This window comes from Lissotriton helveticus, chromosome 3_1, assembly GCF_964261635.1.
Source record: "Lissotriton helveticus chromosome 3_1, aLisHel1.1, whole genome shotgun sequence".
Classification (NCBI taxonomy): Eukaryota; Metazoa; Chordata; class Amphibia; order Caudata; family Salamandridae; genus Lissotriton; species Lissotriton helveticus.
Genome location: NC_136061.1, coordinates 937,283,433 through 937,309,357, shown reverse-complemented (window position 1 = coordinate 937,309,357; position 25,925 = coordinate 937,283,433). Strand labels below are relative to the sequence as shown.

The 25,925-nt window shown below is 45.0% G+C and overlaps 1 protein-coding gene across 3 annotated transcripts in view; it reads right to left on the bottom strand.

Annotated features, from left to right (window-relative positions):
- The window catches only part of SIRT3 (sirtuin 3), a 115,099-nt gene that overhangs the window by 54,262 nt on the left and 34,912 nt on the right, over nt 1–25,925 (bottom strand). For 2 of the 3 annotated variants that reach the window (XM_078681282.1, XM_078681284.1), the window contains exon 2: nt 6,867–6,971. The exons of the other annotated variant lie outside the window; for it this stretch is intronic. In XM_078681282.1, the coding sequence (XP_078537408.1) occupies nt 6,867–6,942 (76 nt within the window). In that variant the 5' untranslated portion in view covers nt 6,943–6,971. The remainder of the gene's footprint in view (nt 1–6,866; nt 6,972–25,925) is intronic. 3 annotated transcript variants of the gene reach the window in all.

Here is a 25,925-nt window from a genome sequence, read left to right as displayed (position 1 = left end):
ACAGTTTTAGGGAAGGAACACAGGCCCTGGGTACCTGGTTGGCAGGAGCCCAGGTCACACTCAGTCAAAGCACATCAGCAGTTCAAAAACAAATGGGGGCATACCAAGGCAAGAAAGATGGCACTTTCTCACAGTCCCCCAATCTACTTCAGGGACACTGCACACCACTGGAGTTACCTCATAAACCTGAACCCCCTGGTGTATGTCAACCCCCTCCCTCAAGCCAGGCGACACATCTCTGGGTATTTGTACCTTTCTCTCAGCACTAGAAACTACAATCTTGCTGCCACCATCTGAGCTGGACTCCACATCCAACTCAGCAAAGCTCACCTCTTGAGCTACTCATTTTCCTTCTGCAGCTGAGACACTCATGGCCTCAAGCCTCTCGAGCTCCAACTCAAGCTCCCTCATTCTCAATTCATGGGCCAAGGTCAATTTCAATTCTTCCAAGGCATACTTCTCCTTGCTCCTCTCTGCCTTGGTCTGGATTTCTATTTCCATCAGCTTCAACTCAAGCATCATTACTTCTAACTCATGCTTTCTAACCCTTTGGTTTTCCGCCAACTCCTCTGGGGAAAAACTTCTAGCGGAATGGTTGCAGCCAGACCTGGAGGTTGCTCTTGACAAAGGCAGATCCTGTGACCTAAAACCATCCCCTTCTGCATCCTCATCCACTTCTGCACCATCTGTCTCCCCAGCTTCTTTGGTCTCCCACCAGGCCCTTAAGGCCTTTTGTAGCTCCTCTTTCTTGGAGCGGCGCTTCATGGGACATCCAAAGCTTCTGCAGAACTGCTTGAGTTTACCTACTTTGTAATGGCATCACTGCACTTACAGTGCCCAGGAATGGCCCTGGGTACTGTAGGGGCACAGGGCTCATGCACCTGTGCCCACACCTCTGGCATAGGGCACCCAGCTAGAGGGGTGACTGAAGTATTCCAGGGCAGTGGGTTCTGTGGGCATGGCACACAGGGATGTGTGCCATGTCGACTCTGGTTTTAGTTCTGTACTTAGACACTCAGCCTGCAAAGGCAGTGTGTGGGTGCCAGGGTACAGGGCCCCTGAGGGTGGCACAATAAGTGCTGCAGCCCTCAGGGTTCTTCTCTGGTCACCATGCCCTGGGTACCTGGGGTACCAACTACTAGGGGCTGACAGGTGGCCATAGATGCCAATTGGGTTTTGTTTCAGTACAGTTTTAGGGAAGGAACACAGGCCCTGGGTACCTGGTTGGCAGGAGCCCAGGGCACACTCAGTCAAAGCACATAAGCAATTCAAAAACAAATGGGGGGCATACCAAGGCAAGAAAGATGGCACTTTCTCACAGTCCCCCAATCTACTTCAGGGACACTGCACACCACTGGAGCTACCTCACAAACCTGAACCCCGTGGTGTTTGTCAACCCCCTCTCTCAAGCCAGGCGCCACATCTCCAGGTATCTGGACCTTTCTCTCAGCACTAGAAACTACAATCTTGCTGCCACCATCTGAGCTGGACTCCACATCCAACTCAGCAAAGCTCACCTCTTGAGCTACACATTTCCCTTCTGCAGCTGAGACACTCATGGCCTCAAGCCTCTCAAGCTCCAACTCAAGCTCCCTCATTCTCAATTCATGGGCCAAGGTCAATTTCAATTCTTCCAAGGCATACTTCTCCTTGCTCCTCTCTGCCTTGGTCTGGATTTCTATTTCCATCAGCTGTAACTCAAGCATCATTACTTCTAACTCATGCTCTCTAACCATTTGGTTTTCCGCCAACGCCTCTGGGGGAAAACTTCTAGGGGAAAGGTTGCTGCCAGCCCTGGAGGCTGCTCTTGACAAAGGCAGATCCTGTGACCTGAAACCATCCCCTTCTGCATCCTCATCCACTTCTGCACCATCTGTCTCCCCAGCTTCTTTGGTCTCCCACCAGGCCCTTAAAGCCTTTTGTAGCTCCTCCTTCTTAGAGCGGTGCTTCATGGGACACCCAAAGCTTCTGCAGAACTGCTTGAGTTTACCTACTTTGTAATCACTTAACATTTCAATATCAAACTCCAGTTCCACAACCTCACTTGCTGGTTTACCATTCTGAAACATGATGCGTGGGTACTTTCAGAGTTACGATAAAAAATAGAACCAAAACAAAACACAGTATGTGGTTGCGTAGTGGTCTGCACTAAACTACTGATGTACACCAATTACTGTGGGCCAAGTACAAATACAAGTTCAAATCCTCACCGCTGACCACCTATGTTAGATCTGGGGGTCTCTAGTTGGTAGAGGTAGGTACCAATGTCCAAATAGGGACCCTTGCTTCTAGTCAGGGTAAGGGGGATACACTCTTTAGATAACCTCTGCTCACTCCCTTGGTAGCTTGGCACAAGAAGACAGGCTTATCAAAGGCAATGTGTAAAGTATTTGTACCAACACTCACAGTAACACAATGAAACACCACAAATGGACTCCACATCAGTTTAGAAAAATAAAGTATCTTTATCTAAACTACACAAGACCAAAACGACAAAAATCCAACATACACAGTTCAAGAATATGATTTAAAAAGAGTTCTAGGGTTTGCGTCAAAATAGTCCACAGTTGCATCACGTTTAGCCCGAAGTACCTTTATATGCGACAAAAGTTCCAAATGGAAACTGCAGCGTTGAAAAACAAGCGAAGCGACCCTGGGGAGGCGATGCGACAGCCCCGCCGCACGCAGCGGACGTGTTGCGACAAATCCGGTCTGTATGGGGAGGGATGCGATACCTTGTATGGATTCCGGTGCGCAGGTTCGGTAGGAAGCGTCTCGCACCGGCACAATGCGACGATTTTCGGGACGGCGACGATCTCAGGGGCGGCGGCGATGCGCAGCGCAGCGCCGATTTCTCCTCTCGCGGCCCCTCGGTGTGATGGCTCTGCGACGATGTTCGCAGCGACATGATGTGGTCCGCAAGCAGACGGTGCAGCCATCTCACCCAGCGACGACAGGCTCTGCGACGATATTTGCGGCGACAGTAATCTTCCCGCACCAGAGCGATGCGTTCCACAAGTGAACGAAGTGTTGGTTCTTGCAGCAGCAACAGGCGCTGCGACGATCTCGATCTCCGCGGCGGCAGGAATTTCCTCGCACTGTCGGGGATGTGCTCCGCAAGCGAGCGATGCGTGAAAATTGCAGATTGTCTTAGTTTCTCCTTGTCCAGCTTCCCAAACAGCAGGCACAACACCCAGAAGCCCCACAATTGGGTGAAGCACTCTGGGAAGGGCAGAACTCTCTCTGCAGATTTCTGGGGGAAGCTGGGGGGTGAAGTCCTTTTGTTCCTGGGACTTCTTAACAGGAGGCCAGCTCTTCTCAGGCCCTTGGAGATCTCTTCAAGCAAGGGGACAAAGCAACAGCAAAGTCCTTCCCCTCTCCTTGGCAGCAAAGCATTGAAACTCCTCTGCACTGGGGGCGCTTCACAGGGGAGCAGCGCAAGTGCCTTACTCCTATGTTGGTGGAGGCCATGAAGATTATCCCCTGAGTATGTTAGGTACAGGATGGAGGAAGAGTTGAGGGTACGGGGCAAAAAAAAAGAACTTTACTGTGTACAGTCAGTGGAGAAAGCAAGGACAATTGAAAGGGGGGAATAATATGCGGCAAGGAGACAGCACAGCTGGGTGAGGGAAACAGAGGAAAAACAGAAAGGGGAAATGGTGGTCAGGAAATATATCAGTGACGCTGATGAAGGTAGTAGAAGAATGGGAGGAGAAAACAAGCGCGCGCTGAAGCTGACGAGGAGGGGGTGAGAGGGGTAGGGGGGGCAGTAACACGCGCGATCAAAGACGTTACTGTGTACAGTCAGTGGAGAAAGCAAGGACAATTGAAAAGGGGAATAATATGCGGCGAGGAGACAGCACAACTGGTTGAGGGCAACAGAGGAAAAGCAGAAAGGGGAAATGGTGGTCAGGAAATATATGAGCGATGTTAATGACGGTAGTAGAAGAATGGGAGGAGAAAATAAGCGCCCGCTGAAGCTGACGAGGAGGGAGTGGGAGGGGGTAGGGAAGGGCATTCACGCACGTGATCAAAGGCGTTACTGTGTACAGTCGGTGGAGAAACCAAGGACAATTGAAAGGGGGGAATAATATGCGGCGAGGGGACAGCACAGCTGGGTGAGGGCAACAGAGGAAAAGCAGAAAGGGGAAATGGTGGTCAGGAAATATATTAGCGATGTTGACGAAGGTAGTAGAAGAATGAGAGGAGAAAACAAGCGCGCGCTGAAGCTGACGAGGAGGGAGAGGGAGGGGGTAGGGGAGGGCATTCACGCGGGCGATCAAAGAAGCCAAATGCCGGCTGTGCACCAATGTATGAAGCTAACGAGAAGGGAGTTGGAGAAGGGAGAGGGTAGGGGAGAGCATTCATGCGCGTGATCAAAGAAGCCAAATGCCAGCTGTGCACGTCGTGCACGCTCTTGTGCGCGTAATAGCAAGCTGGTGGCCGGCAAGGTAGCACTTTTAAAAGCAGCTACTAAATGTCTCGCCAGAGCAGCGCATGAACTGGCTCAGGCGAGACCTAAAAATGTCTGGGTTTGGTAGGATTCTCTGGGTGGTGGCTGGTCTAGGGCCCAAATTCCGCAACTATGTACAATGTAAAAAAATAGTTGATTTTGCTCTGTGGAATGTAATGCCCCCAGGTTCATTTTATGGTATGCTGCATTACGGGTGCCAAGCCCAGCCACACAAGTAGGGTACTGTTTTTGGCGATGCGTAGGAACACAGAATAGTAGAATATTTGTTATTATCCATTCGCTTCCTAGGGATTTTTGATTCAAAATATCAACCAATGTGCAAGAAAGAACACATCTTGCAAAATGCTCTCAAACACAAAGATAATTTAGGTAATCACAAATTCAGAGGTGTACAAATAACCACGTTCCCAAACTAAGTATCTTGTGCATTTTTCAGAAATATGTATGTTTTCTTATTACCCATTTTCATTCATGAGCTTTTAACGTGAATTGCTGTATCAGCTGGGCATGATGAAATATCATTATAAGCTACAGCTCAATTATTGGATCTGAGTATCATGAGCTTTTGGAAAATGTACAAACCCTATTTATCCTTGTGACCAGACGGTCTGCCAGACATAATGATACAATGCATTTCTAAATCAGCCATTGTCACAAAAAGCAGAGGAAAATGTTGTTGCCAGTTGCTATTATTTCTGCTTATTTTTTAAATTCAATAATTTATTTCCTTGAGGAAAAGTTCAGGGACCTACCCAAATGACTCCTTGTTGAATTCATAATCTTGTCTACTTTTCAGAAATGTGTAGCGTTTCAGGATAAACCAAGGATGCCACACCTTTTTCCACTACAAACTGCACATGGGTGGAAACGTCAAAAATTAGGAAAAATTGACTACCTTTTAGAAAAATATAAAAACGGTGAAAAGCTGCAAAAAACATTTTTTATACAACTCTGTTTATGCCTGCTAGCTAAAAGATGGTGATCTAGTACAGAAAACATTTCATTGATGTCATATAAAAAAACAAACACTTTCTTGAACAGTATGTTGTTTTAATTTTTTCCACAAAATGGCCACAATTTAGCTATATTTTAGCTATTATCTGTGTGCCCTCTAGGGAATCCACAAACTTTAAGTAGCCTCAGGATGTTCGACGAACACAAATTTGGCCTGGATACCTTTTGTGGAAAAAAGTTATGAAGGCTTAAGTACAAAGTGTCCCAAACATCAAAAAGGGTTGAGCACTGGGGGTGAAAAGTAATCTGTCACAATTTCTACAAGGCCATGAAATATTGACCTTTTTTAACTGAACTCACCATTTAATTCTGGGCGGCAGCAGTTAGAGGGACCTACTGAAGGTAAAGTACACCTTCATGACAGACAGAGGAGGGTAGCTAATCCTAACGTATTGATGCAACAGGGCCAACCTTAATAACTAATCATTGAAATGTCACATTCCTACAACAGTGTCTTGTCCAGATGTTATTTATTGTGACTGGCACTTTCATGGTAATGGGAATTACCATACAGGATCAATTTCTGCAAGCTTTCTCCATCATGGTTATACATTCTGGATCTTTCTCCAGCCTTCCCAGGTATGAGTCAGGCTGTCTTCTGCAGTTCTCTTTAGAGCATAGGTACATTTTTCCTTTAGCTGTGCATATTATGTTGGAACCTGCCATGATTTGCTCTTACATTACTCAATGTAATTATTCGATGTTCTTCTATTCATTTGCCCTTGTTGATTTTCACTGGGATGCTGGTCCATGTTGCCAATCTAATGACTGCCTCCAAGGACCTTACATTGTGAACTTTTAGTTTCTACTACTACCTTTAATTGTGGACCTTACATTCACACAGCCTCTAAGCACCAGCCCAGTAGATAGGAGGGGAGGGGATTTGCTTCCAGCTGTGAGCTAATAAGCCTGCACAGATGTACTGTATGGGAATTCCACAGCTGCATAAAATGGTTTGGTGCTCAGTCTGTGGGATAGGGAGCCTAGAGGATGTACAGCTGCAATCCCAGGGCTTTAAATTGCGAGTTCCATGACAGAATTCCGAGGCTGCGCTAGGCAAGTCCCAGGATGATAAACTATTGGTTTCCCAGAGCTGCCATCTTCAAGTGCCAGGGAGTTACACTTACAGTAACGCCCATGGGCTCTTGCAAGGAGATCTGATATGAATCACACCAGCTTCGTGGGAGATGTTGGATTAGTAAATGAATGTCACAGAGATTTCTGGTAAATCCAAGGTTGTGGTTGCTGCCACCGAATCTCAGGGAATTCTGCCACTTTGGGGAATCTCGGTGGTCTTCAGGAGTAATGACTGGCTTTAAAGAGAATGTTAAGTGATACATCACCCCAGGTGAGATGAAAACTCAACTACGCCATTCACCTGTTGGCTGCACAAGTCCTTGATGCCTCAATAGCTCTCTAAACGAACGAACACACATCTTGGCAGACGTCATCATACTGTCCTCGCAGCCGACAAGTCAAGAGACTGCAAAAGACAAAGGAGATAGGTGAGAGAAGTTGCAGGAGAGGAGAGAGAAGTTGACAGTATTGGCAAAAACAACCGCAATACGCAAAAAGGCTGCCAGAAACAAGAGGACATACTGCAACAGAAAGGATGTGATGAGCTAACTTCAACTCCTAAATGTTTTCACTCCAGAATATTCAAATATCGGCAATCCATTACTACTGAGACATCCCAAAAGCAGGAAGAGTCCTAGGATGAACATCAGTTTCTAAATCTGCTCCTTAATTTGTTGGTTCTGTATAACCACTGTTGGGAAGGGAATGTCCCCTGCACGATATACGATAGATCTCTTGCACAGCGAGCCCACATGCGTGGTATGTATGGCATACTTACTTAAATTTTTAGCCCGCCAACACAATAATCTAAGCATGTGCGCAGAGGCCTGGGGCTGCCCCTGACTATGCGAGGTCCTGAACCTGTCCTGTGATCTGGAGGGGTGCACCAAACATGCCCTCATTGCTGGCAAAACCTGGAACGAACTTCCGGCAGACATTAGACGCGCCCCCTCCCTGAACACCTTAACCTTCAGGAAGGCCCTCAAGACCTGGTCTACGGCTAACAGATCTGCGGACCCCCCTCAGTGCCTTGAGACCCCCACAGGGTGAGTAGCGTGCTTACAATTCCCCTGATTAATTGGTTGATTGGCATTGGACTACTGTCTCCATTATGGGTTCAGCACATGTAGTAGTGGTGATAGCATACTGTGGTTAAGAGAAATCAATATTGTGACCAGACGTTTTTATGTGCATCACTGGGGTTGAGGCCTACTGGCCTATGTGGGAACATTTTTGCATTTATGTATGCATTTCGTTAACCGCTCCCGGCTTTGGTCTACCCTTCTCGAATATGGTTTGGATGACCATCTGGTACATTTTTTAGCTTTTCTACACCGTGATCTTAAAGCTTGTGTACGTGTGAATCAAATGGGTGAAGTTTCCAACGATATTAACATTGGTAGGGGGGTGAGACAAGGGTGTGTGCTGGCCCCTCTCCTTTTTATTTTGTATATTAATAAACTAAGCGGCACTTTGAGCACCCTAACTAGTGATGTGCCTTACATTAACGGAGCCCCAATACCCACCCTTCTTTACGCAGATGACGCGGTCCTGATGGGCCGTACCCCGAAGGCACTGCGTATTTTAATTTCAGGGTTTGTCCTTTTTATGGCCGATTTAGGTTTAACGACCAATTTTAAAAAATCACTGATTATGAGCTGTGGGCCAAAAAGTCACAAAATCCCCCAGATTATTTCAGGGTCAAATGTCTTAAAAAGTACCAATACCTTCCCCTATTTAGGGCTCTTATTCTCAAATAGTGGTACGTGGCATGCCCATGTCTCTTATGCCAGGAATAAGCTGGGCAAGGCCATTAATTGTGTAACCTCGTTGAAGCAGCCCACCCAAGCTGATGTGATAACCCCCCTGGTGAAGATATACCAAACCCAATGCATGCCAACTGGCACTTACGGCGCTGAGGTTTGGGGCTACACTAAGTGTTCCTCCATTCAAACAGAAGAAAATAGATTCTGTCGGAAGGTATTGGGGGGGGTCATCTGTTCTCCAACCTATGTATGTCATAATGAATTAAATATTGCCTACATAGAGGATTTTGTGAGATCAAGACCAGCATTGTTCTGGATAAAGTTATGGAACAATACGGCTGCTACATTGACCCGTGATATTATTTCGGATTGTCTAAAATGTGACAGGGGACATCAGATTCCATGGCTGAAATCAGTAAAAGAGTGCCTCGTAAGCGTGGGTTTGGCATCCTTGTTCACATCACCGCACCTAATAAATCGTTCCCATAAGACCATCATTTTAAGGGCATTGTATGATTTATATAGTGAAGAGCGGGACAGAAAGAATCAGATCAAATGTACGGTTGTAAAATATATGGCCTGTTGTGAACCTCACATTAAAAAACCTGGCCTACCGTACAGATATTTGCGTTTGCATCTTGGCAGATGGGTAAGGGGCTTATTGTTTCGTTTCCGAGAGGGGAGTATAGTTAATTTATTGAACTTCCCTCTGGGATATAATAAACATCTTGAAACTTTAAATTGCCCCTGTAACCCCTGCATGAAACAAAGTCTCATGCATTTCCTGTTCTTCTGTGGTTTTTATAAAAAATTTACTGTACATTATTTAATGCCCTATTGCAAGAAAAATGAACTGACTAATTTTAAATTGGCACTTCGGTCCTTCTTGGTATTGGGATCAGACGAAGTCATTTTTAGGATGAGTTGTTTTCTCAAAGCTGCCGTTAGATCGAGAGCCACCCTTATTATTGATGTTTAACCATAGCACACTGCACTTTTTATTCTGTACTTTTATGATAATGAACTTTTTACATTTACCATTTTAATCCTTAGCATTTATGTGTAATTAGGTAATATTATAATAATGTGATGCTTGTCTTTTAAGAAAGGTTTTTAAAATTGTGTTTTTTATCAAATTCCTTTTACTATGATTATTGGGAATGGACAAATTTGGTATAGTTGTGAAACTATCTTTATTGTATAGATTATGATTCGATTTAGATTTGATTGTGCTCGTTTTATCCTGTATTATTCTCCAATTGTCATTATTGAATTGAATGTTTTTGATATGTGTTTTTTGTTTGTACTTTTATGGATGTTTTTTATTCCGAATAAAGATCTTTTGACTTTGACTTGCATTTATGTATATGCCCAGACTATTGTGCTGACATTCTGTGTGCCTGTCAAGCGGGTGTGTGCCCATATATGAAGTGTGAGGGAGCCAGAATAATGGAAACACATGCAATCCATTTAGGATACCACTGATCTGCCTTTTCAGAAGATGAAGGGTGAGGAATGTGCTCCCAGACAGTGGAAAGTGTAATGCCTGCATTCCTGTTGTCAGAGACAAAATATATATCCATATGTATGTACTAAATAGAAAACATAGTTAGTTCCAATTTTCATCCACACTGTCTCAAATCTACTGAAATATCTCACTTCTCTCTGTACGAGCTAGCAGCCAGGTCCTCCGCAGTGCTCTCCCCTCCTTAATAGAGTGGTTTCCCCCTCCTTCACAGATTGTATTACAGCCATGGATGGCTTCCACTCTGACCTTGCCTGGACTGCTCCAACAGTTGCGACCCCTTAGAGATCTCTATGCTTTTCCTGTCTCCCGCGTTAGTTTAACTCATCAAGGTCATTTCACACCCAAGGACTAGTTTCCTTTAGCAGCATAAAAATGTACACTTGTTTTCTGTTCATTTTATGCTCATGCTGCATTGCAGTATATTTGGCACAGTGCCTTCTTTTGGCTTATACTTGTGTTGCATTTCTACAGCTTTGCCTATATTTGTACTGTGCTTTTAGTTTAGGCTGATGATGCATTTATGTACTGTATATAAGGCACAGAGACTGATCACTTAAGGAAGAAGGAAACTGAATGCATGGATTGCATGTACTGCCTTCTCCCTTGCTGGCCAACAAGCAATGGTACCTGCAAATACATTTCATCTACTCCAGTTCTCAGCACAAGTAGCCTTTCAAACTTTTCTCAAGCCTGCCACTGCAGAGCCTGTGTATGCAGTTTACTGCTACTTTGAAGTAGCATTTAAAATGTTTTGCCAAGTCTCAAACTCCACTTTTACTACACATAAGTCACCCCTAACGTAGGCCATAAGTAGCCCATAGGACAGGGTGGTGTGTAAGTAAGAGGTAAGATGTGTTATTTTTCACATGTCCTGGTAGTGACAAACATCTAAATTCCTTTTTCATTACTGTGAGTCCTACAGCTCTCATAGGTTAGCATTGGGAATTTCTTAATATACTATTAAGATATATATCCTGATTAGAAAGGAGTAGCTGTGTTATGTTTCCTATCTTTGGAATGAAAATGATAGGATCTCTTTATTGGTGAAGTTGAATTTAATATTACTATTCTAGAAATGCTATCTTTATAAAGTGGACATTTCTCTGGTCTTAGCTTAGCTATGGGTGCCTGCAGCCTGTCTCCAACACACGCCTGGGGTGGGTGACAGCTTCACTTTGTGCATTCCCTCTAGACATCCACAAACACAGGAAGGTTGGGTGTATCTGACTACTTATATGGCCCTTCCTGGGAAGGAAGGGATGGTGGAGCTAACACTTAACTTGAATAGGTAGTGTCCTGTCCCTCAAAGAGTACTCATTTTACTCCCCACGGATACTCTGGAGCTAGGGCTGGGAAGAAAGGATACTTGTGCACTTGTTTGAAAGTGCTATTTATGAAATGTTAAATTGAACTTGGTTCTCATAATGTCTTGGGGCTTTCATGTGCCAATGAAAAAGAGAGTCAAATTGATGCTCAATTCATGTTAAATATTCAGGACATTGCCATTATAAATATAAATACAACGAATATAAAAAGCAGCATTTACATAGTGGTTGCAATGAAATTCTGGCCTTGAGCCAGCCCTCCTGGAACTAGATCGGACACCACAGGTCTGTTTTCGATTCAGCGGATTCTGCTTTCTTAAAGAGTAGCACTTTTGTAGGAAATCCAGGTGGGGTTTACCGTACAGAATTACATTACTAGAGGCCACTGTAGACAGGATGGAGGACAAGGATACCAGAGAAGAGACAAGAGTAGGGATCAGTTTTATGTTTGCCGATGCCCAGAACACTTTCAGGGGACACAGCATCACATGAGGAACTCTTTCCGGAGATAACAAGGATCAGCATAGGACAACGTGAGGAGAGAGAGACAGTGACCCAAATTGCAGAAACCCCAGCCCAGTGTTTATTGATTAGACATACCTGAGGAGAGTACCATGTTTCCAAAGAAGGTTGTTGGTGAAGAGATCGATTTCCTTATCTTATTGATAGTGGTGCCACAATATCAGCAGTAAAGACCAAAGTAGGTCCCAGCAGTGGCCAGAAAGTGACAACTGTGGCTTTGAATGGAATTCTAATGCATGAAGAATTAACAGAACTCCTAACAATATCTGTTGATGATTACAAAATGACCCACCAGTTTCTCTTGTCACCAAATGAGCTCATCAGTTTACTGTGGAGAGACCTCCTCTGCAAATTGAATGCAACATTATATTGTTCACAAACAAGGGATTTACTTACAAGTACCTGAGGACAGGTTACAATTGGCTAATAGAGCGCTAACTGCTTGCAAATTAAGTGAGGATTCTTTGTTATGTGCAACCCCCATCTTGTCTCTCTCTCCAACACAAATGCAAATTGAATGCAGCATTATATTTTTCACCAAATGGGATTTACTTACAAGTACCTGAGGACAGGTTACAGTTGCCTAATAGAGTACTAACAGCTTGCAAATTAAGTGAGGATCCTTTGTTATGTGCAACCCCCATCTAGTCTCTCTCTCCAACACAATACCAATGGACTCCATTGAAGGGAGATGTATATAACGATGTTTCAAGTGCTGTTTAAATATAATCCTGACATTAAGATTGATTTGGTAATGCTGTTAGTACAGTTGACATTAGTACCATGGCTTGTACACTAGACTTCAGCATTTTTCATGGGCCTAGTGCCTGAATGATACGCCTACATGGTGAACAAACATTTGTACTGGACAATAAGGTTGTTAGAAGACACATTACATGTAGGCAAGGAAGGGTGTGCAGTGAACATTGAGCTAGGACTACAGGAGTCAACATTATTTCAAGTGCCAGCTTCTGAACCACGTGTCTATAGCCGTAGCACCAGCTTTTTTTTACTCTAAAGATTTGGGCCCCCATGGTCCTTCAAGACTTACAAAGAACTAAGGATTGTACATTTGCACTGGGAGTTGTGTCTGTGTTGGGAGATGGTGAAGGATGGTGTTTGACTTTGTGAATGATCAGAAATGACAGGACTGCAGCTTTTGACAAGCTTAAAGGTGATATAGATTTACAGATGAATAACAACAAGGTTCTAGAACTAGTGAAGTCAGAGTTTTGGGCAGAACACAAAAATGAGGCAGGATTATTGAAAAAATGTCCTCCCCATTAAGTGACGGATAGTGTAGAATTACCCTATGTGTGCAGTACAGATTGTCACCTCAGGCAGGGGTGGGAATAAAAACAGTGATTGAGTCTATCTTACCACAGGGTATATTTAAAAAAAACACTAGCCCCTGTAATAGTCCTATTATTCCATGCCCAAGGGCAATACAGGGCAATATAGATTCATAAAAGATTTACACCAGATAAACAACAATGTGGTTCCCTTAGCACCTTTTGTGCCTGACACTAGTACCATATTATCTTCTATACCTAAATCTCACTAAAAGATACCCCGTAAACTTTCACAAGACTGACCCAAGGCTTCACTGAGAGCCCCACGGTTTATGCACAGGCAGAAAAAAGAGACTTGGACAGCCTACACCTCGAAGGTGGTAGCCTCATCTTGGAGTAAGCTGATGACTTCCTTGTGGCATCTCCATTACTTGAGGCCTGTGGAAACGACACTGTAGCTCTGTTGAACCACCTCCATGAGAGAGGACACAAACCTCATTTTCAAAATGTCAGTACTGCCAAAATGAAGTGACCTATTTTGGTTATGTGGTATCCAAAGGTACACACAGCATATCACCTGACAGAATACAACTGATTCAGAGCATGCAGCCTCCGTCGACCAAGAAAGGAATGATGTCCTTCCCTGGGATGATGAACTACTGCAACCAATGGAAACCTGAATACAGATATTATGATGCCATTGAGACAATGTACACTAAAATATGCACCCAACAAAATTGTATGGACTAATGAACTTGCAGGCTGTTTGAAGGAACTGAAAGAGACATTGTGTACTGCACCAACATTGGAGCTGACTGATTGCAAACTGCCCTTCTATCTCTATGTATCAGTGCAAAATGGCATAGCAAATGGTTTCCTGACACAGCACCATAGCTCTGGAAAACAACCTGTGGCATACTACGGCGTGACTTAGCCTTTTGCAGTTACTGGGCATCTGGTTTGTTTGAGAGCAATGGCTGCAGCAACTGTGATGGTAGAGAGGACGGCTCCCATTGTGTTCCACTTCTCTTGTAATATTTATGTGTCACATACGGTGCAGTAGTCATCTACAGCAACACAACACTTTTCAGCTGCCAGGGGGACAGGTTATGAAGTCACCTTGTGGTCGTAATACTAATAACACCATTTAAAGATGCCCAACTGTTAATTTGGCAACATTATTACCTGCAATAGGTAATGCTATAAGACCCCTCACTATAACTGCATTGAAGTTGTAGGAACCGGCACCACACCCAGACCCTATTTACAGCAGACACCATTAGAAAAGGCAGACTATGAGTGGTACACTGATGGTTCCTCCAGCAGACTAACAAACACAGATTACAGACTCTAACTACAGTAGACACCATAGTTGAAAGTGTAGCTCTGCCACCTAGCAAGTCTGCCCAGAAAGCTGAACGGTACCAAGAGCATGAGTCCTCGCTGAGGGGAAAACTGTTAACATTTTGCCTTTGGAGTTGTCCATCATTTTGCCCAATTGTGGCAATATCGTGTTTTCATACCAGCAGCAGGGCATTCCATCCAAAATGTTGCTTTAGAAGATAACTTGTTAAAAGCAATATTACTACCCCACAGGACAGCGATAATGAAATGTGAAGCCGACACAGGAGCTAATACTGAGATTGCCAAAGGTAAAGCCATGGCTGACACAGCAGCAAGAGAGTCATGTTACAGCAAGTACCGATCATGCTTTCAATGGCTAAAAGCATACCACAAATACTGTACATTCAGAAACAATTATTGCTAACTGATGTAAAGGAAGCACAATAGGATCTGTAATACCAGTGTGGATTGATGCTATTTGTGAGAAAATTGTAGTGGGATTGTGGGTCCACTGTGATGGGAGGCCTGCGGCTCCACGTATTTGTTCCTTCCACTTACAGGGCTTGCACATTTACCCACACACATGGTGCAAGGGTAGATCAATTAGACAGGGGTGGGTTGCACCGGAGATAACAGCTTTCACTGCCCAACATTCTAAAGGTCGGTACCCGTTACACATGATCACTTGCAGGTACCACAGGGTCTCTTGACCAACTTGCAAATTGATTTTGCTTATTTGCCCCTAGTGAATGGATTGAAATATTCGCTGATGTGTGTGGATCCATTTTAAAAATGGGTGGAGGTGTTTTGCAGCAACAGTTGTCCAATGCTTAATGAAAGACATCATACCCAGGTTTGGGGTCCCCCAGGGCATAAATAGTGACAGAGGTAGAGAGATGGTGGCTGCTGCTGTGAAAAAGATGTGTGAGTGTTGGGGAATAGAGTGGCAACTGCATGCCCCATACCCCCAAAGGTCAGGCTAGGTGGAGAGGATGAATTCCACAATAAAAAATAGATTAGGTAAGACAACTGATACAACAGATCTTAAATGGCCTAATGCTCTGCCTTTTGTGTTGCACAACACAAGGGCGACACAATCTAGAACAAGCATTTTGTCCCCCCATGAGGTACTAATGGGGTGGCCCATTGCTGCTGTGGACTGATGAAAACATTTCTGACTACACTGTGCAGTTCGCAGTGGTCTTGAGGCATCACCATCTCTAGGTGAAGGCAGCTTTACCCCATGTATCCTCAGAGCCCACACACCCTTTTAAAGTTGGAGACTTGGTCATGGTGAGAAAAATAAAAGACTGGACCACACCTCATGCTTCTGGGGTAGCAGACAGTCGTCAAGGTGGAATAGACTCATGGGACAAGATGCAGAGCTGTGCCAACAGCACCTGAGAAGGAGGCACAAGTAACTGAGGAGCATCTGTTACCAGAAGAGCAGTGCAACACACCAGTAAAGGGGAAGACAGACCACACCACTTCCAGGAGCCACACTGGGGGCCAATTACCATGTGTCACCAGGATGGTGACACCAACTGATTCTGTTGAGTGAAGAACACAGCGAAGTCTCAAAGAAAGGTGATGGACTACACCTGCAGAAATATAGACTGAAGAGGCACCACAGAGTAGGTCCATGAAACCAACCCCGAACAAGACTGCGGACCAGGAGGCGAAGCAGGGGACAGCACACTGTGTGCCTTTGCATTACTATTAGAGAAAGTGTCCTAGAACTGAGTGACAGTAGGACACCATCACTTTCGCAAGAATGCCTCGCATAGTATAAACAATATTTTTTAGTCCCTTAATTTTGTGTGCGCTACCTGTATTATGTGCACCAGCTGACCATACTCTCAATGCAGTACATTAGAAAAAAAAACAATTTTTAAGTCTTCAAAATTGCTGAATTTGTAGAGAGTTATCCAGACATCCCAGCGACCCAATTGGATTGTATGAAGACCTTGTGCTCATACAGAGTTAGGCGCAAGGGAAAGGATGCCTTATATCAAATGTAACGTGGGATTGTGGAGAAGGAAGGATAGGATGGTACCCACATTGTACTTACCACTAACAGTGTTTCTACACATGCAGTCCTTCCTTATGAGGTATGAGAACATTTTATTACCCACTTTTCTAAGAGCAAAAGAGAGGAAATGTTTTGTCTAGGAAAAGGAGTGGGATAAATATGGCAGAAGTGTCCACTTAACCCTTTTCAGATTCTGCTTTTGTGTCAGCTTGCTCAACAAAGCTGCCATGTTACTGTGGGTCAAATAGTCTCAAGAAAATGTTTGTGGCCAGGTTTTCATTCTTTTTTTATAGTCTGATGGACTGGGTATGGGTGATATGCCAGGCTTTCCTGTACATCTACTTATTTTATGTACAAATGAATTCACCAAGAAAAAATGCAAACCTATATCCCCCTAATGGTGAGGACTGCTCAAAGTTGCACTGAGATCTTTGTAAAAATGGAATAGTCAAATATTTTTAGCAATGCTCCAGTGTTTGGTTAACTGTTGAAATGTGCTAGAGCAACCCACCATCGTTTTGATATTGGGTATCCCTCACCTTTAGTACTTTTTTGTGCAGCCTATGAAAATCGGTGTTGAATTTCACAAAGACAGTAGTGTAATATAAGGCGTATACAAATGTGCTTGAAAACTATAATTTGCTGGTTAAACCCAAATGACCCTATTCTAACCATGTGTGTTGTGAAATGTCTGCTGTTGGTAGAAAGAAACTAATTTCTTGAACAGCCGACTAGGCAACACTGCATAGAACTGAGAGGTATTTTCAAATATGCATTCCTTACCTGTCATATTTTTTTAATGTACTTTGATCTTCCATCAGTTTTAAATTAACTTATAATGCATTGTTGTATAGTAATTTTCAGAACAACGTATACTGTTGTACAGTAATTGTTAATGTTTTGTATTTGATCATGCAAAGGTTTTAAGTAACTAAGCATGAATACAATAAAATGAAAATTAGTAAGTGAAAGATTTGGTAGGTTTGTCTTCCTTTACCTGAGCAAGAGAACAAAAGCCCCCAGAATGTTGTTCAACATTCAGTTAACACACCCAGAAACTAGTATCACAGACAATTGACAGCTGGTGCAGGGGTTGGACCCAGCGATCGAAGTGCATTAATAAAGAAAATGGAAACTGTGGTGCCGAGTACAATGGGACAAGGTCAGTAAGTGTGGGGATCGAGTCAAAGGCGTGGCAAAAAAAAACTCAAAATATTTTATAACTATATTTTTGTTTTTCCACCTCCAGGTATCCACATACGTTTGAAATTCACTATTGCATACAGTATAAGATGGACTGCCACAAAATGCTCAAAAAGATTTAGGTTTCAAAAACAGTGCTCCCAAAATAAACATTTTAGTAAAATGTAGACTTTAGTGCAATTTTATTTTATAACTGTCCATTAAAAGCACTCATTCCCCAGCTCAGCTGGTAACATCTTTGCAATACTTCTCAAAAATAATATGTTTGTCAAAGTGAGTCCCTCATTTAAAGTCAATCTGGCTTTCAAGCAGCCTTTACATAAGCAGATCAACCAACTGCATACTTTTACATTTCTTTCAGACAGCAAGCACCCCTTGCAAGAAGGCTTGATTCTTGTTTGGCTGTCTATTCCTCCCTCAACTTCACAGCACAGGAGATTCTCTCCCCTTCCACTTCAGCAGGGGTGGCCTTAGGCATGTGCAAGCTGTGCACCTGCACAGGGCCTCCAAACCCCAGGGGCTGCCATGCCAATATATATCCTTAATATAATCCTCTGGGGATGGATACCTATTTGCCTGGTGGTCCCTGGCAGGGATTTGGCGGTCTCCGGCTTTGTTCCACTTCCAAACACCCTGACCTCACCCCTCTTCCCTGGCCTCCGCGCCTGCCTTCCTCCTGGTTCCTGATTGGCTTCTTTTTTTCCCTACCCACTGCTGGCCACGTCGTGTGTCACAATACCCTCCTCCTCCTGAATATTTTCGTTCTGAGACAAATTCGGAAGGGTAGGAGCAGCCGCAGGTACTGGTCATCTAACGCCTTTTCTGGATGTTTTATTAAAACACCTTCCTGAGCTCCGGGGGGCTCCGCCCCGCCCGGACCCCCTCTTCCGGGGCCCCATACCTACGCTCCCTGCCCAGGGCCCCCATGAGCCTAGAGCCGTCCCTGACTTCAGCAACTCAACTATCAGGATAACCGTTCTTGGACGGTTGTCTTTTAATTAAAGTAGTGGAACTGTTTTTGTTAAAGTAGAAAAGTATGGGCATGTCGTGCCCCTCAGATCCATCTCTCCCACTTTCACCTATGAATGTGACACTCCAGGAAGCAATCCTACAAGCTGTGTATGATGGCGTTCAAGGACCGATATTCCCGATCATAAGGAAGTTGGTGGATGACGATTTGTACTAACTAGTAAGCTACGGGGTCTGTGCTAATTGATTCTATTGCCACTGCTTTCTAATATCTGCTGGCTTTCTCACAACTTCCAAGATATACTTCATATTGGTGCTCAGGCAGGTTTCAACGCCCCCAGCAAATTGAATCCTACCATAGGGAAGTGTATGTTACAATATTCGCACAGGACATTATTCACTGGTCACTAATATGACATTTAGCTAAATTAATCCACATCTTTAATTATTGTTGGGCAATATAAACTGTGCGAGACCTGAGATAATTTTTTTGAAAGACCAATGTATCTTTATAATCAGATCCTATTTCCAAAATATGATTCTATCTTGCACTATGAGTACCAACCAGAAGCCTGCGGGGTTGATGAGGGACCAAGACAGTCAGCATGTCCTCTCTCCATAACTTTCCAGCTTTGTTTGTGATACATGAGTTATACTACATATTTATTATTATGAATGAATAATAATGAATTACTGAGATGTTTTTATCAAGGGGGTTTGAGGGACATCAAATAGGCAAAAGGGCGAAGCTCAACTCGTCTATAATGTCTCTCAGAACTTGTTAAGTTTATGTAGTTATCCTTCTTTTCTGTCAAATATGGAACTTTTATTAGGAATGTTCAATGTGGATTAGAATCATCATATGATTGTTTAAAGGAGTTAATAGAGTTGGAGGACAGTGTTGCCTTGCTTGCAGCCATTTCCAAGAGTGGCTCTTTCTCGTTATTTATGAACAAATCGACACTAGATTTTTACCTCAGCAGTCTTCTCGGAAGTCCACTTCTACTATGAGATTCATCCCAACATTGGCAACGATCTGCGCCCACAAACTTTGGGAGTATACTTAAAAGCACTGGTGTGTGGTCCTGTGGCATCATAGATCCAGCAGAGCTATGTGGTGTTGTGGTAAGTACCTCTCCTACCTCGCAGACAAGGCCTAGAATGGCCTCCCGTCCACCTCTGGCAAGCCCCCACACTGCTCCAGTTCAGGAAGGACCTCAAGACCTGGCTCTACGGATGGCCCAGCATTCAACGGAGCCCTCCAGTGTCTTGAGACCTTCCTGGGTGAGTAGTTGTGCTTTACTAACCCCTGATTGATTGATTGATTGATTGATTGAATAATGGAAGCACCTGCATGTGGACTTGTGCATGTTTTAGTTCCATTCATATGAGTTATTAATATTGGGATCTTCATGATGTGTGGGTAAAGCAGCACTTTCCAGACGTTTGAGCATCTTAAAACATAACATAGAAGTGATGTGTGGTGACATTCCACATATTCACACCATTGCACATCATCACGTCTTATGCACTTGCATCATCACGTGGCTGTGATAGTGACGCGGCACTATATTCAAACGATTTAAATCCACATTAAGGGGCCGCAGCCAGCAGCACCGTCCACAATGTTAAATGCCTGGAATGCGCCCGCCAGTATGGCGGGCACATTGTAATTGCAGTGGTGGGACCGACTCATGACTAGCGGGCGGTCCCACTCACAGCAACGATGGCGGGCAGACTCACGTCCGCCCGCCATCGTAATGAGCACCCAGATGTTTACCCTTGCAGCCTTCCCAGGACTCTCTAATTCATCCCAACAGAACCTCAAAGAGAAAAATATCTCTGTAATTCACTTTTTTCTAATCTATAATTTTATGCTATGTTTGGCCCCCAAAATCAGCTGCTTCTGTTTTCACTGACTATGCATGGAGAGAGGAGTAAGGGGAGACATACATAATATGTCCTCACCTCCATGTCCCCAACATAAAAAATAAAATCATGGCCTCCTTCCACCCACCCGCACCATTCTCTGTGCCTTACTTTTCCTCTCCTTCAGAAGCTGTGCTCCCTGCTTTCCCACACTGCTCTGAAAGACTCCCAGAGAGCCCAGCCAGTGCAGCCACCGCAGCCTGGAAATCCTCTAGTACATAGCAATGGTAGTTAACAGGTTCTGTTACACACCAATTCTACAACATAGCAGTGAATTACTCGATTTAGAATCTAGTCATTCACACTATGAAAACCTTGCACGGCATAGTAATATCAGTCCCTGATTTTGTTCAATTCCTGTATATAAGAGATAAGCATACACTGTAAGAATGTCAGCTGTATCGCTCTGTATGAGTAATTACTCTTATAACAGTTGAAATAGCATGTATTTTTTAATTTACTTCTTTCTTTTTTAGAAAGAGTATTATAAAGCGCGAACAAGACCCAAGGGTGTTAGAGCGATGTACATATTGAGAGAACCCCCCCCACATCATTACAACGCTGATAACAACTTGAAAATAAGATCAACGGAAGAAGAAAAGGAAACTATCAGTACACTGTCCCAATCCACTCTGGGTGAGGAGTCACAGTTCACGTTTTTGTAGTGGTCTGTATATAGAGTGTGTGGCTTCCCTAGCCACCTTTCATGGGGCTCCTGTAACCGATAAGTCAGTTCTAGTTCCAACTGTAGATTCTACAGAAAACATCTGTTAAATAAGATCATTTTTACTTCTTTCTTGAAGGCAGAGAATGAGCTGTTTTTACGAGTTTCTGGGGGCAGCAAATTCAAAATTCTTGAAGCTGACCCTGATAAGCTGCAGTCAAAGGTTTCCTTTTTTTCTAAATCTTGGAGGTTCCAATAGGAGGAAGCTGGTATTCCTAAGAGAGTAGATGCCTCCTGATGTCTTGAGTTTTTTGCCAGATATACGGGAGTCTTGAGCTGGAGGGCCTTGTGTATCAGCAGGCTATCTTCAACTGGATCCTAGCTTTGAAAGGGAGAGATTTGAGAGAGGGGGAGATGTGGTCGAATCACCTCAATCCTGTAAACAGTCGAGCTCCGGCGTTGAGAGTAGCCTTAAGAGTTGCTGTTCTTGCTTTTAGCAGGCCTGTTATGTAGGAGAGTAGGGTCTGCTTCCTATGGTCACCCCCACTTTTTTTGCTGTGATTCACTGGTTTTTCGACTTTAGTGTGGCTGTGGGCCTGCTAATCAGACCCACAGCCCAGCTGTTCTCTCTCTAAATTCATACCATGTACTTTAGGTACATACCTAATTGGGTATTGGGTCACCTTTGTGAGCCCCTGTATAGTGTACCATAGGTACCCAGGGCATAGGTGCATCCAAGGCCTACCAGGGGCTGCAGCATGAATTATGCCACCCCTGGCTGGCCATCCAAACTGACACCACAGGCTGATCACTCAGCTTGGGCAAGGTGGTGTAATCACCCCTTGCTTAGATATAGTATGCCTATATCTAACCTTATATATAGACACATATGTACCTGTAAGTCACTCCTATGGTAGGCCTTAACAATCCTGGAGGCAGAGTGCTTGGTTTTATGTGAGATGGTGCTCTAGCATGAGCTGAGCCCGTCTGCAGCTTTCGGAACCATGTCCTTATAGCTGTTCTATGATATAGCCATACCATATACTCTTAAGTGCATTATAATCCTCGCGGTTAATGCTAACTTTGGTTTGGCTTTATCAAAACATGTCGTGTAAGGTGTCAAACACTTTGGAATACTACCCCCCCTCCCCACCAGTTCTGACGGCGGGGGTAGCATTCCACCCTTCTAGAGGGAGAAGACATGTAGTTACTGCTTTACCCGGTTAAAGTTAAACAGAGCCTCAGCATCACAAAATGGATGCTGCTGCCACAGACACGAGTCTAACTTCCTGCAGCTGGACGAAACTCCGGCAGGGGAGGCCTGGACAATAGGTTTCCTTCCTTGGGAGGTGCTAACACCTCCCCAGACAGGCTTTTAGTGTATTGGGGCAGGGAGGGCTGAGAAAGGAAACACTGCCTGGGGCACACAAGGTGCTCCACACATAGCCCGGTTCAAACCAGTTGCTGGGGCACTCCAGCCCCAGCTCTGGCGCGAAACTGGACAAAGGGAAAGGGGTATAACCAACCCCTTCCCAGGTTCCACCCATAGGAGGGACCTAGCAGCTAATCCAGCCCCTTAGTTTAGTATAAAGTTAGGAGCTGAGTCTAGAGACTTTAGATTTATCCTGGAAAGAAACTCTGAAACAAAACTCTTGGACATTTGATGTTCCATGTCGACTGGAAGACTGAAGACATCTCCCTTGTGGTCAAGGAGTGACTGTAGGAGAGTAGGGTCTACAATCCTATGATCACCCAGATTTTTGCTTTTTGCTTCACTGGTTTACGACTTCCCTGGCTGTGGGCCTGCTAATCAGACCCACAGCCTAGCTGTTCTCTCTACTCCAAATTGTACCCAGGTACTGAATTGGCACTGGGCCCTCTCCAAGTCCCTGTACCCAGGGCTGAGGTGCACCCAGAAGTCTCCCAGGGGTTGCAGCATGTATTATGCCACCCCTGGGTTGACTAACTAAATCAGACACAACTGGCTGCTTGACAGCTGGGGCAAGGTGGTGTAATCACCCTTTGCTTTAGATATAGTATTCCTATATCTAAACCTACAATGGACACCTATATTCCTATCAGTCACTCCTATGGCAGGCCTTAACAATCCTGAAGGCAGAGTGCACGGGATAGGGTGAAATGGTGCTCTGACATGAGCTGAGCCCGTTTGTAGCTTGCGGAACCAAGTCCTAATAGCTGTTCCATGATAACGCTATACCATATACTCTTAAGTGCATTATGTACCTCGCGGTCATATGCTAACTTTGGTATAACATTATCAAAACATGTCGAGTAAGGTGTCATACGAATTGGAATACTAACCCCTTGCCAATTCTGGCGACGGGGTTAGCATTCCACCCTTCTAGAGGGACACGACATGTTGGTAACCTGTAACCCCGGTTAAAGTCAGACATAGCCTCAGCTCCACAAGATGGATGCTGCCACCGAGACACAAGTCTGCCCTCCTGCTGCTGGGAGTCCTCCCAGCCCAGGAGGCAAGGACAAAGGGTTTCCTGCCAGGGGCGGTGCCAGCACCGTCCCAGACAGGATTTTGTGTATCCTAGGTAGGCAGGGCTTTAGAGGAAGGTGACTGCAAGTGGCACCCCGGTGCTCACTGTGCATATGCCGGCTAGAACCAGTTCCAGGGGCACACCAGCCCCTGAGCTGGGGAAAGCCCGGCATGGGAGAGGGGTGTAACCACCCCCTCCTAGTCCCACCCATAGGGCAGGACTTAGTCGCGTGCCAGCCCCTTTTTGCAGGATAAAGGTAGGAACTGGCCCCCTTCCAAATTAGATCAATCTTTGAATCCTGAACCGACTTTCTACGAGAGGAACTCAAGACTCTTCCTAAGATTTCTCCCTTGTGACTAAGGAGTAGTCACCCTGCAGCAGCAGGCACCAACCAAGCATCGCGGTCTGCTGTAAGTCTCTCCTCCGGATCAAGACTGCCCAGCACGATGAGAACCGGCTTCCCTGGCACCTCTGACCTCAACCTGCATCATCAGCCCAGCTGTGATCCGTGGGTGTGACGAGACCTCGAGGGACCGGCCATCTTTGAAGACTGCACGACGCTTGTCCAGCACGACCACCGAGTGACCCTCGACTGAGTGCTTTGGGGTAAGAGAAGCCCCGACCCTGAGCAGCTCCAGCACCGAAGTTCAGCCCCCCTGCATCCACGAGATCTGCGTGGGGCCCTTCTGCTCTTTGCTGCTCACCGCGTTGTCCAGGTCACTTGCCCGTTGGCTAGTGGCCCTCTTACGACGCTTCACGACGACAAACACCGCTGGTTTGGTTGCTCCAGACTAGCCCTTGCTCCCCTCCAAAAGAGGAGCACCCTGGACCCTCCTGGTCCACTCCAGACTCCATTTTAAGTCCACCGCGTGGGCTTGCATTTGCCAAGACTTGTTGCCCCAATCCTGGGTCCAGCGACGTCGACAGCAGAGACCATCGTGGGACAGCTCGCACCTCCATCCTGGTCGCTGACAACGCCTCCTGGGCCGAGAGACTGCAGAGCCCAGCAGTGCCCACTCACCGGGTCGAGGTGACTTCGTCCGGTGCCATCCTGGTGCCCACCTAAATCACTGGCTAGTGATTCAGAACTTGGTCCCCTCTGCTTACAGGTATTCTTCTTCCCTGATCCAGGCTTGGATCACCACGAACTTCTTCACTGGCCGCCTGCCAGCAACTTCTTTCTTCAGGCTCCTGGTTCGTCAACGAGGGTTTCCGACGCAACTTGAACCCTATGCAGCCGCAGCCCCTGGGCTAGGTAAACTGAGTACTCCGGTGCTCCAGCATAGTCCAACACCCTAAGTGTTCGGATACACTCTTGTTTTCGACCCACCTAGTCGGGTTCGCCCGAGAACAGTAACTTTGTGATTGCTAGTATCCATAGACTTGTTCCCGCATTACGCGTGAGAGTTCCCACTCTGCACACGGCGTCCCTAGGCCTCCTGCTTCTAATCCAAGGGTTCAGCATTGTAGGCCTAGCGTTTCTACAGTCTAGAAAAGTATTACTTACCTGCTAGTAACTTCGCATTCCACTTCTTGTGTATATGGTTTTTCGTGCCCCTCGGGCATTTGCGTAAATTGTGCAACTTTCAGTATTCCTCTAAGAGTTTTGTTGTGTGCTTAGCTCCCTGTCTCATAAAGAGCCAGGGTAGTCCTGTTATAAATAAATATATTTTATTTTTGATAACAACTTGTGTGGTGTCCTTTCACTTGGTGTTCAAGGGGTAATGTGATGGTAAAACAGCTGGCTTAACACGCCCTCTGGAGTTTAGCCTTAGACTGCTCGTATCCACGCTACTAGGATAGCTGGTCTATAAGGTTGACTTACAACCAATCATCAATAAGGGTTGTCTGGACTGATACATAGTGATCACTAGAATAGTGAGCACTGCATATCAGGCCAACTTCTCACATTGGTGAGCAGCGGTTGGGATTTGAGCTTGCTGTTGTTTTACCACACATATCCTAAGAATATCATTTGAAAGATCACATAAGTACTAAGGTACATATAACTTAGCTTAGAATACTCTGAGTTCTACTGAACCAGCTGTTGTAGCTCCTAAAGCACACCCTAAACTACAACTCTAGCAAGGGATCAGTAGGTAAACATATAGTGTAGGTAAGTGCACCACTTACACCTCACTAGAAAAGCATGTCTACCAATGGAGAGTCTACTGAGACTCCCCTTGTGGTTATTGACCCTCCACAGGTCAAATCAAGATATGCAGCTCTCAGTTTCCAGGAGATGAGACCAGTGTGTACCTCCAGGAAACTGAAAC